This window comes from Eupeodes corollae, chromosome 3 (genome assembly GCF_945859685.1).
Source record: "Eupeodes corollae chromosome 3, idEupCoro1.1, whole genome shotgun sequence".
Classification (NCBI taxonomy): Eukaryota; Metazoa; Arthropoda; class Insecta; order Diptera; family Syrphidae; genus Eupeodes; species Eupeodes corollae.
In genome coordinates, this window is record NC_079149.1 from 10,050,693 (window position 1) to 10,064,385 (window position 13,693).

At 33.5% G+C, this 13,693-nt stretch overlaps 2 protein-coding genes across 5 annotated transcripts in view; one reads left to right on the plus strand and one right to left on the minus strand.

Moving 5' to 3' along the window:
• Window positions 1-13,693, minus strand: part of LOC129952430 (pre-mRNA splicing regulator USH1G) — a 104,015-nt gene that overhangs the window by 36,939 nt on the left and 53,383 nt on the right. The gene's annotated exons all lie outside the window — the stretch shown is intronic.
• Window positions 2,590-3,892, plus strand: LOC129952431 (uncharacterized). 4 transcript variants are annotated; one of them, XM_056065000.1, is made up of 5 exons: window positions 2,590-2,728; window positions 2,977-3,161; window positions 3,213-3,307; window positions 3,382-3,544; window positions 3,618-3,892. In XM_056065000.1, the coding sequence occupies exons 2-5, from the start codon at window positions 3,005-3,007 to the stop codon at window positions 3,776-3,778; spliced, it is 576 nt and encodes a 191-aa protein (XP_055920975.1). In that variant the 5' UTR covers window positions 2,590-2,728; window positions 2,977-3,004; the 3' UTR covers window positions 3,779-3,892. The 4 variants fall into 4 exon arrangements, with proteins under 4 accessions (XP_055920975.1, XP_055920977.1, XP_055920976.1 ...); XM_056065002.1 differs by lacking the exon at window positions 2,590-2,728 and adding an exon at window positions 2,771-2,851; XM_056065001.1 differs by lacking the exon at window positions 2,590-2,728 and adding an exon at window positions 2,782-2,901.

The window sequence follows — 13,693 nt, forward strand, 5'->3', positions numbered from 1 at the left end:
CTCGTCCCTGTAGATGCTGTCATATGCGGCCTTGAAATCGATGAAAAGATGGTGGGTGTCGATTTGGTGTTCTTGAGTTTTCTCCAGGATCTGCCGTAATGTGAATATTTGATCGACTGTGGACTTTCCTGGTCTAAAACCACGCTGATAAGGACCTATCAGGTTGTTGACGATGGGCTTTAGACGTTCACATATTACTGCAGAGAAGATTTTATAGGCGATGTTAAGTAGACTGATTCCTCTTTAGTTATTGCAGTTTAGAGGGTTTCCTTTTCTCAGGATCGGGCAAACAATACTGAGGTTCCATTCATCGAGTATGCTATCTTTCGACCGTATCTTACAGATAAGTTGGTGCATGCTCCTAACCAACTTATCTCCAGCTGCTTTAAAGAGCTCGGCATTCAAGCCATCCGCTCCAGCGGCTTTATTAGACTTTAGCTTAGATATGGCAATCTTTACTTCGTCTAAGTCGGGAGGACGGGATTGTTGGCTTTCGTCGTCTATGTTGAATGGATCATCCTGCCTGACAGCGGAATTCGGTTCGTCGTCACCATTGTAAAGTCTGCAAAAGTGGTCCTTCCATATTCTCACCATTGACTGCGGTTTCACTATGATGTTTTCACTTTCGTCTTTGCAGCCTTCGGTTCTAGGTTTATGTACCTGTGAATTTCGTTTCAACTGTTCATAAAACTTTCGAACTTCATTCCTGCTTTTAAACCTCTCAACATCTTCGACCGCACCGCTTCTCATGCCCTCTCTTTTTCCTTCTGAGAAATCGGCGTTCCTCTCGCCTCTTCTACTCATAGAGCTCATGAGCAGCTCTCGTCCTTTTATGCAGCGCCGTTTTGCGTGCTTGTTGTTTGGCTGCATTTGCCTGCCGACATTCCTCATCAAACCAGGAGTTCCTTGTTGGTGGCTGCTTGAAACCCAGCACATCAGAGGCATCTTGGCAATGTTGCCACTGGTTTTCGATACATTGTGTTGGAGGCAGAGAACTTGGAGAGAGGTTACTTGTTACTCGGTCCGAAAAGGATTTGGCTATCTCTAGCGATTGTAGCCTCCCAGCACCTCCCTCTTTTGCCTTGGGTCTGGAAATCCGAAGTGCTACCTTGGCTACAATGAGGTTGTAGTCCGGGTTAGCTCCTCGGAAAGTTCGGACATCCATGATGCTGGAAGCGTGTCTGGCGTCGATCGCAATATGGTCAATCTACTTGACGGTAGATTGATCTGGAGAACTCCAAGTTTTTTTGTGGATGTTGAGGTGTGGAAAACGCCTACTAGTTACCATGACGTTTCGCTCCGCAGCAAAATCTATGAGCCTGAATCCGTTGTCGTGCAGGCTGTTTTTCCCGATTATTCCACCAAAGATGTCTTCCCTTCCTAGCTTGGCATTAAAATTGTCAAGGACTATTTTAATATCGTAGCAAGAGCACTGCTCATAGTTTTTGTCATCTTTCTCTTCTGTGAGGGCGTGGGCGCATATCAGGCTAATGTTGCCGAATTTAGCCTTGATGCGTATGGTCATGAGGTGCTCATTGATGCACCTATAGCTCAAGACTTCTTGCCTAAGTCTGGCTCCAATGACGAAGCCGCATCCAAATAAGCGCTGTTGGTTTTCGTGGTAGCAGTCACCATAGCAAATATCGCAGTTTTTCATCTTCTTTTTGCCCGGCCCATGCCATCGTATTTAATGGATGGCTGTGATGCCTAGGGCCTCCGGTAATACTTCGACGGCACGTGGTCTGTTCGGGGACCTAAAATTCCACATGCATATCCAAAATTCGTTGTATTTAATTTGTTTGCGTAGGTTGTAAATCCTGTCTACTGGATCATTTCATCCACTGCTAAAAACTAAAGTAGCCATTTCGTGATTTTAACTTTAGCACAATGTTAACAGCTAGTAAGGTTTTAAAATCGTTTGAAATTGGGTTAATCATCTTTTAAGCTTAGTTAATTGCTAAAAATGGTTTTAACATTTTACTTAATCGTATAGAAGTTTTGCGCCAATGCTTTTTCAGCCGTTTTTTCCTTTTTCTTTTGTGAAAAAAAACAAGTCAAACAAAAACATCTGTCTCCAATTTTTAGTACGCCCACTGACTTCCAGGTGGTATGAAAAGCAACTCATCTGCTGTCAAAATTCACTTTGATTGTTGAAAAAATCATATTAATTCTTAATATTTTTACCGTTTTCCATGTTAAATTTTGTTAACTATCAGCAAATAATCTGGAATATTATAAATGGGAAGCAAAACATAGAGGCTCCTTAATGACTCCCTTGAGGGACTCCAGAAGTCACAGATATGGGATCTTCCCTCGACTTCTTATTTATTATTCAAACAATAACTCAAAATATTATACCGTGTGATTTATTCATTATTAGAAGATTTGTGGTAATTAAAACACTAGAATCAAAACCTAGTTAGGCAACGAAAATTGCTTCCCGTTAATTTCGAAAGCTAATTTTTCAAAAAATTTAGGGATTTATTCAAAACTGTGCACAATTAAAATGTGTCTTTGCAACCAATATCAAGCCCTAAGAGCAATATTAAAATTAGTTTATTAATAGCTTTATTTTTGTTTCTAAATTACAACACTAAACAAAACTCGGACAAGATCTGTTTATTTCTTACATTTTCCTCACCAACATAACAGTTTAATTTAGCTTTGTTTGTGAGAGCATCATTTTACATTCGTTTCATTTCGATCTTATACCTACCCCAATTAAAATGTAATTATTTATTTCCATATTATCATTTTCTGGAAATAGTTGAACACATGTTTTTCTATTTAAATTTTATTGGTTTAGTATCCACTCCCTCAAGTTTTCAATAAAAATTTGTAGTGTTTTTCTGTAAATTCGGTGGAACTTTGACGTTTATTTTTACATTTTTTTGGACTGCGGTTCGGAGTTCATTTTGTTTTCTAAGTTATTGTGTGTTGATATTGATTAGTTTATTTCAATTTCCATATTTTCAGTTGATAAATTCTCTTAAATTCTGATATCATGGCTCCGAAATTTGAAAGCTTGTACTACATGAAACTTCCACTAGCTGGATTGATTGTTGGTTTTTTGACTGCAATTGTTGGTTTTTTAAATATTGTCGAACTAATTGGTGCTCTGATTGCCTTCGATGATCGAGAACCCAGCTTTATAATAATAAGTATGTTTATAAGTTGTTGTTTCATTTTAAGAAGTTTTAATTTTTGTATAGATTCACACGAAAGTGCAGAAATAATTGGATGGGAAATTTGTGGTTATTTTCTGTTTATGCTGTCGGGATTTTTTCTTGTTTTAGGAACTATAAAGGTTCGAATATTGAATTGTTGTTATAAACTGAAGACTTAATCAAATCATTTCTGTTTTGTTTTATTTTTTAATAGAAGTCACATAGAATGATTTTACCATGGCTTTTGATCTCAGGAGTTATAATTTTATTTGGAATTGGTTATGTTGTGTTTTCCTTGATTTCTATGATTCGAAACTTGGAGAGTGACTTTGGAAAATTATTGATATTTATTGTTTTGGGGATATTCATTTTACCAGGTACGTTTAAGTTGTCATGGATTAAGTTTGTGTTCTTTTATTATAATATTTAATTTCCTTTATATTCATATAGGTCTTGGTATTTATACTTGGATTGGAATTTTATCATTGTATCAAAATCTTCGAGATAAAAATCAAAGAGTATTGACACAAGTTGATGCAGAAAAATTATATATCAATCCTGGTGCACATTCCAATTCTAATGTCGGCATTTCTTCATCACCAAATTGTTAGTCAAATATATAAAAATAAGAAAGTATAGTTTTTGCATGACAAAATAAAAAATGTACAATTAAAATTAAAAATTTACAATTAAATACACAACTGAGTTGTACGTTCGTACTTTAATTGATTAATGTATATTTAATTAACATTGATTAATTAAAAGGGTTCTTAATACCCTTAAAATGTTTAAATTTTAAACAGTGCGACAGGAGAGGAAAAAACAGACTTGGGTGAAGGGTTCCACATTCTCAATGTGCGGTCTAAAAAAGAATATCTATTCTTGGCAATACGTCCGAAATCGGTTTTGATGGTAAACCTGTGAGCATTCCTCGAAGGGTGAGTATTAACCCTAAATTGCTTGAGGGGGTAGGGACGAAAGAACATTGTTTGTGACAAGGTGATGCGCTTTCATGCGATTTTTATAACATCGTGCTTAAAAGAATAGTGCAGCGCTCACACGTCAACACTAGAGGCACTATCTTTCAAAAGTCTGTCCAATTACTGGCATATGCTCATGACATTGACATAATCGGAAGAACTCAGCGTGATGTCAATGGGGCTTTTATGAGTATTGAGGCAGAGGCGGCAAAAATGGGTTTAAAGGTTAATGAAGGAAAATCAAAGTACACATGTTGTCTTCTAGAAAGGATATACAACACCGACGTCTTGGTCAAAGTGTCACCATATACAGACGTAAGTTTGAAGTAGTCAAGGACTTCGTCTACCTAGGCTCCGCTGTAAACGCAGAAAACAACACCAGTGCTGAGATCAAACGCAGAATAACTCTTGCTAACCGCTGTTTCTTTGGACTAAGAAAGCAATTGAGTGGTACAGCCTTCTCTCGAGGGACAAAAGTGTCACTATATAAGACCCTTATCATCCACGTCCTGCTATACTGTGCAGAAGCATGGACTATGACAAAAGCGGATGGAAGCACCTTGGATCGGTTCGAGGGAAAGTTCTTCGTGTGATCTACGGTCCCGTATGCACCGAAGGGGAGTGGAGAAGAAGATGGAGCGACGAGCTGTACGGGCTGTACAGCGACGTAGACTTAGCCAGAAGGGTAAAAGTCCAACGACTAAGGTAGCTGGGTCATTTAGAGCGTATGGAAACCAATGATCCGGGCCGGAAAGTCTTCAAATCCACACCCACAGGACAGCGCAGTAGAGGAAGACCGCGGATCAGGTGCCACGCACAATTGGAAAGTGACCTCACCAAACTTAGAGCCAGAAACTGGAGACATCTAGCTAGGGACCAAGCTAGATGTAGAAGTTTCTTGGATGAGGCCCTAGTTCACACAGGATTGTAGCGCCACCTTAAAAAAGTAATTATTATTTGTAAAAATATAGACAAAACAACGATTATAGTTCTATCGCCTATCATTTTCAAAACTCTTTTTTGTATTATTAAACTGCCCAAATACAAGAGATGTAAAATAAATGGTAAATTCATAAGAAGTTATCAGTGAGACATTGAGCAATGCTGTCGAGATTGGAATTTATTAAACTTATCATACACTGCCGTTGAAGTCTCAAATCCGAAGGACAAGGATGTGAGTCTAGAAATGAACATAAAAAGATGAGGGTACTGTGTCGTTAGCGAAACAGTTTAATGGATAAGAAGTGGCAGAGAAGAGATTGTTTATGAACATAAGGAAGAGAATCGGATACAAAACCAGGTTTATCAGATACTAGATAAACCAGTGGATTTATTGATACTGCGATCATTGACAAGCTTTCGTTCTTTAATATATTTCTTAAGCTGATTATTGATAATCGTTTCCACGACCTTGGAAAGAAGGAAGGAGGATTTTCATTTTTTTGGGACTGTTTCTTCAAATGCTGTTTTCCATGTGTTTGGAGAGAGACCTGTAGTATAGGAGAGGTTACAAAGCTTACGTAGTGGTTTCTCCATTGTTAAAGAATAAAAGGTTTGCTTTCCGGGACCCAACGGATTTGTGTACGTCAAGGTTTTTCAGTATACTATTGCCTTTGCATGAGAGCGAAAGAAGATTCATCGGAAGACGGACATAATCTCGAAAATCAAAATCCCGAAAACCCAAAAACCAAACCCAAAATTTAGAAAACACAAAATCCCGAAAACACAAAATTCAGAAAACCCAAAATCCCGAAAACACAAAATCCCGAGATCGAAATCCCGAAAAATTCTATAAAATGAAAAATTTGCAAATTTTTAATTTATATAATTTTTCGGGATTTCGATTTCGAAATGCTTTGCAAAAGCATATAATAGCATCAAATCAAACTGTTTTTATATAAGATCGGGAATTGCAAAGACAACCTAAATTTTTTTTTGTTTAAGGTCACCAATAAAAAAAACCTGAGAAAAAAAAGTCCGTTGGATTCTCTTCTTATGTTAAGAAGAATGTTTATGTTATAAGTTTTTTTTTTAATTGTGCGATAATACTTTTGAAATGCAGAACAAAGTGGTTTTCATTTCTAAACATTAGAAGAGAAAGTAACGGAACATATTTTTTCTCTCAACTTTCTTATGCTCGTATATTGATGCTCTTAAAGAAAATGTAAAATGCAGTTTTGGATGGTGCGATTATATTTTTGCAAACCACTGTAATTATGATCATGTGATACCTAACTGTTCTGTTCTTTGTCAAAGTTCTCAGTGGTGTGATGTGTTGTGATTTATAAAGTGCAAATATGTGTATCGCGGAGGAACTTAAATTAATAAAATTGTGAGTAAAAATATTTCATTAATAATAATTTTGTATCTAAATTGTTAATTAAATCGTGTTAATTTTTTTTCTAAGCAAAAATGAACGTAACAACAGTAAACACAAATAAAGGCAAAGAAAAATTATGTATTGATGGTTTTAATTACCACTTGAATAAAAAATATAAAGATTATTTTTATTGGGAGTGTGAGGAACGGAAAGAAAGGACGTGTAAGTCGCGAATGACCACAACTTTAAATGATGAAGAAATTCACATTGTGAAAAAGCCACCTTCTGACCATTGCCATGAACCGCTTTCCTTTAAAAAAATCAATTTTTATTGGAAAAATTTTAAAAGAAAAAGCAAAAACAACTTTTCTGCCGCCTTCAAAAATCTTGCTGCAAACGGAGGTTGCGGAAAACATGCGAGTTTACTTGCCAAGCTTAGCCGCACAGAAAAAAAATAAGAAGAATCCGTTAACAATTTGCCAAGATGAACTTCGATGTGTAGACGGAGAAATGTTCCTATTGTCGGAGAAAAATTTTGACAGCGAAAAAATTATAATTTTAGGGACTGTGGGAAACTTAAGGCAGCTATCGAGTTGCTCGTTGTGGCTCATGGATGGAACAATTGAGGTAGTACCAACTATTTTCGATTCACGGATACGTTGATGGTCACATAGTTCCGTTGTTGTACTGCCTCATGTCCACAAAAAATTTCAACATGATTGTTTTTCCTCAAGTTGAAAGCAAGGGATGTTTATTTCATTTTGGCCGAATAATCTGTCGTAAAATTCAATCATCAGGACTTACAAGATCATACGGAAATGATGTAGGTATGTTTTTTTTATCTTATGAAAAAACATTAAAAAATGTATGTGCACATTTTAGATTTCAGTTTGCAAATGAGGTTGCTCAATAGCCTTGCTTTCGTTCCACCTGAAAAAATTTCTAGCTATTTTGATAGCTGGGAGGAATTGACAAATCCTTCAAGAGTAATTCTTGTCATGAAAAAGTGCTTTCTCAAACTAGCCGTTCGGATTCGGCCTAAAATTGTAGGTCCCTTCCATTCCTGACAACAGTACTCGCACACAGGAATGGTTGAGAGTTGTAAGTCACTAGGCCCTGGTTCACAACGGACTGTTGCGCCACCCCATGCTTGCCTTCGGTCGGAATGTTTGGAAACTTCTAAACCAGTTATAAAATTGCTTGCCGAACATTACGTATATTGTAAAGAAAACAATTACATTATTCTTTATAAAACATTTAATTTATACATTTTCGTCCGCAGGAAAAGAAAGTAGGAAAAGAAACCGAAAAGGGCTGAAAGTTCCAGCTAATCCATCTTATCCACCAAGTTTTTGGTCAATTTCACATCTCTTGCAAGAAAATTTGCCCCGTACACAAAATTAATTTCCTAAAAGGTATTTCATATAACACACAATTATATTAAATAAGACGATTTTCTCCTTGCTCTTAAACTATTTGAAATTTTGTATTTCATAAGAATATTTTACTACTGAATTCTTATTGTTGAGTTCCTTTTTCTTTCTTAATAAATATCAGAAATTTAAGAAAATTTCTCGATTTTGGCCATTCAGGATTTTGCGTTTTCGGGATTTTGGGTTTTCGGGATTGTGGGTTTTCGTGATTTTGGGTTTTCGGGATTGTGGGTTTTTGGGATTTTGATTTTCGGGATAACGTCCGTCTCCCGTTTGTTTGAACGTGCTAATCACAGGATCCACGGGTCAGAGTTAAAAAATGTTTTTAGTGTTAGATAGCCCATTTATAGAGGAAGACTATAGGTTTACTAGGTTAACTAAAAGACTTTTCAAAAATATGGGATTTTTTGGTTTTTGGGAAATGGTAGAATTGTTCCCTTTCAATAATTCTAAAAAAGCACGCCACAACGTATGTATGTCTATCTTGTAAGGTCTCTATAACCTTTTTATGCCAAATTTGTTCTTAAAAGAAGCATGCAAGTGACGCCGCATCTTTTTTAATAGATAAATAAGTAGCGTTATTGGTTCGTATGATATTTAGGGTCAAACAAAATGTTTTTTTTTAACAAAATGTACTTAAAGGTTGGTTCTTGAGATAAGACCAACTACAAAATAGTATCCGGCACCTGAAGTCATCTTTTTAAAAGTTTTTGGTTTAGGTTGTCAGTAAAATTAAAAAATCAATTTCACAAAAGGACCCTCATTACATAAAATTTGTAGGGAAAGTTATTTAATCCTTTATATTCAGGCTTATAAAACTGTTGCCATTGCAACGAATTACACCAGTCATCTTAAAATGGATTCTGACTAGACCATATAGGAATGAAGTGAAAAAAGCTTAAGGATGCATTTTTGTATTCTATAATGTAAGTTTTCCTTTCATTCTTTTTCTTTTAGGGGCTTTCTAAATGTTTGACTTGATATGATATTAGCTCGTTTTCGTGATTAAAAATATAAAATCCCTCAATTTAAACGTACTTTCATAATGTGACACTAGAAAAATGTCAACATAAAAAAATAGGTTATCTGCAATCACCTTTATTAGCTAAGCAAGAAAATTTTAAAATATCACTTGCAACGTTTTGTTCATCAACGAATTACGAAAAATCCCCTGATTAAATAATCCAAAACAATATTAATCTCAGGGCGTCAAAAAGTCATGAAATTGCAAATTCCGTATTTTGGTGGTGACAAATGAAAAATCTGATACAAGAAAATTAACAAATAATACATTTTAAGAATCACAAAGATATTTTAACTCTCCGACCCCACTTCTTCGTGGTTCAAAAATTGTTTAAGAATACTTTATACTTTACTATTTAATAAAAAAAAAAATGTGAACTAAAATACTCACAATTATTTTATTGAATTTCAACAAATTAAGTGCATTGTTCATTTATTTATTCATCTACTAATTTGTATACCTTACAGATTACTAACAATTCAATGAGTAATATACCTAAATATATAAACAATATAAATATATATATAAATAAGTATATTTAAATAAATACCTATCTTAAGCTAAGTTACAATATTTTGTAAATTAATTTTAAATTCAAATCTGTTTATTGAGAGATCAAGTTCATTACATAAGGAATTGAAAAGTTTAATACACCTAGAAAAGGATTCATTGCAACCATAATTGTATCTATGTTTTGGATTATTAAGAAAATGACGTGACCACAATTCTCTCTCCGGAATATAGATCTGAAAGTAAGTAAGAATCAGTGGACATGAAAACTGATTTTAAAGCGTAAGGGTTAGAGAACTCATTGCAGTTTCGCTTAGCGAAATCAAGCTTTGAATTAGACTTGGCTATAATATAGTCCACATGTAACGAAAACAACAACTTTGAATCCAAAATGACTCCAAGATCACGAATCTCAGATTTGCGATCAAGAATCTGATTGAAAATTTGGTAGTCGTATATCATTGGAACCAAAGTTCGATGTGCAGTAAAAACATTACATTTTTGCATATTCAAAGGAATAACATTTCTTTCAACCAAATGGATAAAATATTTAAATCATGTTGATGATTTTGATGATCATTTCTATTTTCTATGCAAAGATATATTTTAAGGTCATCAGCATACATTGAACATAAAGCATTTTTTAAAAGAAATGGCATTTCATTAACGAAAATATTAAAAAGGAGTGGTCCAAGGTGACTTCCTTGAGGAACTCCAGATGAAACTTTAATAATACTTGAAACAAAATTTCCCAATTTCAGACATTGTGTTCTGTCATTAAGGTAGTTAGATATCCATTTCAAAAGCAACCCATGAATACCGAAAACTTTGAGTTTAGCTATAAGAATTGTATGACAAATTGAGTCAAAAGCTTTGACAAAATCAGTATCAATAGTGTCAACCTTGTAGCCAGATTCAAAAGAATCGGTGACAAATCTACAATAAAGCATGAGATTTGTTGAAGTTGATTTACCTGGCATAAATCCATGCTGCTCATTACAAATATGTTCTTTTATATTAAAAAACAAATGATCCTTCACTATGAGCTCAAATAATTTAGGGAGTGCAGAGATTTTAGAAATTGTACGATAATTTACTACTAAATTTTTTGCGCCTGATTTATAAATAGGACACACATATGAAAATTTTCATTGATTCAGAAATAGTCCAGTAGAAAGGGATTTATTAAAAATTATCGGAAGCGGTAAAGCTAACGAAAATTGACATTGCTTTAAAACAGAAGATGGAATTCCATCAGGACCAGGATTCAAACTGGGTTTTAAGTTTGAAATATTAGCATTACTACTGGAATAGCTTTCCGTTTGATAAATATTAAATGAAGAATGGTCAACATAAACCGACATAAAAATTGAGAAAAAAAATTACACGAACTTTGTAAATCGTTTGATAGTTTTTTAAAAGAGTCCAAAAAGCTTTTGGATCATGAGAAATGCTGGTTTGAATATTCATTACATATTGTTGGTGCAAGTATTTATTCAGAAAATCATATTCCTTTTGAAATTGGCAGAAAAGCTTTCTGTCAATTTCATAATTTGATTTTTTGAATTTTTTAAAAGCTTTGTTTTTTAACATTTTTTAATTTTACCAAACGTTTGTTGGACCAAGGAGTTTTAAATGATTTCCAAGACTTTTTTTTCGAACATACATATTTATACCGATAGAAATAAAATAGGCTGGGATGCGACCGACACTGATAACTTCTCATCCCGTCTGTCGATTTGTCTTGCTTAAAAGTTTGTCTTTATGCACTCGTATCAATTTGAACCAAATTTTGGTACTATTTTTTGTAGATTTTATTTTTTATGAAAAAACGAGCTGTTGATTATTAAAACTACTGAATATCGAAAACAATATTTTCTGTGAATAAAATAAGTTTGAAGCCAATATTTTTAATTTTTGAAAAGCTATTTGAGTCGAAAGTAAATTTTTAACAAGTTTTAGTATTGTTTTTTTTTAGAGTTTTATTTTTTGTAAAAAAACTGTCAATTCAATTTTTTTCATAATTTTACTGAATGTTGAAAACAATATTTCTTATAAGAAAAAATTAGTTTGAAGCCAATATCTCAAATTTTTAAAAAGACATTTGGGTCGAAATTCAATTTTTACCAACTTTTGTTAAATTTTTTTTAAGTTTTTAATTTTTTGTACAAAAATTGTCAATTCAATTTTTTTTCAAAATTTTACTGAATGTTAACTACAATATTTTTTGAAAGATAAAAGTAGTTTCAACTAAATATCTACAATTTTTGAAAAGATGTTTGAGTCGAAAACCAATTTTTACCAACTTGTATACATTTTTTTAGGTTTTTATTTTTTGTAAAAAAAACTGTCAATTCGATTTTTTTCAACATTTCTCAGAATGCTGAAAACAATATTTCTTATAAGACAAAATAAATTCAAAGACTAAATTTCAATTTTGTAACCAAAATGTTCACCTTTTTTTGAAACTGCTACCTATGGTAAAAAAAACCACCCACGCAATTTTCTTGAGAGCCCTTCTGCATCTTTCTGCCGTATTATCTGTATAACAAAATTTATTTGAAGTCGATATCTCTTCTGGTTCTTGAGCTATAAGAGACGAAAAAAACGTCGCGAACGTACGGACGTTCAAACGTACGTAAACACACACGCACATACATCTTTCTAAAAATCTTTTATTTTAACTCTAGGGACCTCGAAACGTCGAGAAATGTCAAAATTTTCAATTTGACAAATCGGACCCATTACAATAACTTCCTATGGGAAGTTAAAAATATCCACACATGTGTTATACGCACCTGGTAAAGATAAATCGGCAAGAGAATGCGTCCAGTCAGTTGATGCAATGTAATTATTGAGTGCAATGAAATTACCTTTGTTTGTTTGTTGAACAGATTATTGTTCCATTTTAAGTAATAGCGTAGTAACTACTTTTCAAATGTCAAAGGATGACAGGTTCAAAAGTGACAGCTGTCTAAATAGCAAGCTTTTCAAAATTAAACCTATTGTTGGGAAACTCTATTTTAGAACTATTATGATACTCGCTTAAAATTATATTCCCACATTTTACCTCTTCAAAAATAGAAAAGTTTTATTTTTATAACGCACGTGGGATATTCATCAAATTAAAAACAGGTGCAGTAAATGAGTACACAGCACATATGTACATTTCTGACCTACTTCGCCTGTGCCTATTTAATTTGTTAATGAATTGACAGAAGTACTTAAAATAATTTCCCAAATCATAAAGGTCAACAACCCAACCTAACACAATTATTTTATAGATATTTTTCTATTCAGTGTCAACAACCAAAACGTCTTATTTTGTTTTATCAACCACTTGCGATTGTATACAAAATAAAATCACCAACATATTAACAATAATAATCATTAAGGGAAACGCACAATTATCTTTTAGAAATTTCTTAACCAAACATACAAAAACAATTTTCTAGCTAAGTTCAGATTTTTCGTACAGCTTTTAAAAATGTCTCTAAATGCTGTGCTCAGAGAGGTTTCCCTATTGTGGTGCTACTCGCTTAATGATAAATCGTTTTGTTGGGGCTACAGTCAACAGATTGAGATTGAGATAAATATCTAATAAAAATTGTGCTCTTTACTCACCACATTTTTAACGTCTGCCTCAATTCAATGTCAAAAAAACGAGCTCCTATTCTGCCTTCTTCCTATTCTCTTATGATATTCATAGAAAAATAATTACGTATTCAAAATTGTATAGAATCTCCTCGGGCAAAAAGAAGTCAGCATGGTCGTACGAATTTAATTTAATTTTCAGTGGAATGTTCGTGAATCATCTGTTTAAAGTCTTGAGCACATTAACCGTCAATATAAAAAAATCGTTTTTTTTTATATTTGACAGTTGATACAGTTGTAAAAAAAAATAACGAAATTCAGACCTCATCCTCCTGTCTTTCTTTTTTCAGACAACACTTAATAAAATGGACATGAAAATGAAATATAATATATATACATTATACACACACACATATTTAATCTTAAGACATTCCATTTAAAAACCAGAAATTTAGCTGTCATTCTGGTTTGACTACAAGCTGAAATGAATTTACCGCACACAAAGAAAGCCGATATCAATTTTTTAAGAATGTATCAGAAATTCGTGAATATGTTCAAAAAGTATGAACATTAGAATAACGAATTTTAAAGTGCTTACCTGACTTTAAATGGGTAATTTTTTTTTCAACAAAAGGTTTTTAGGCAAATGTATTCTATCCAATATA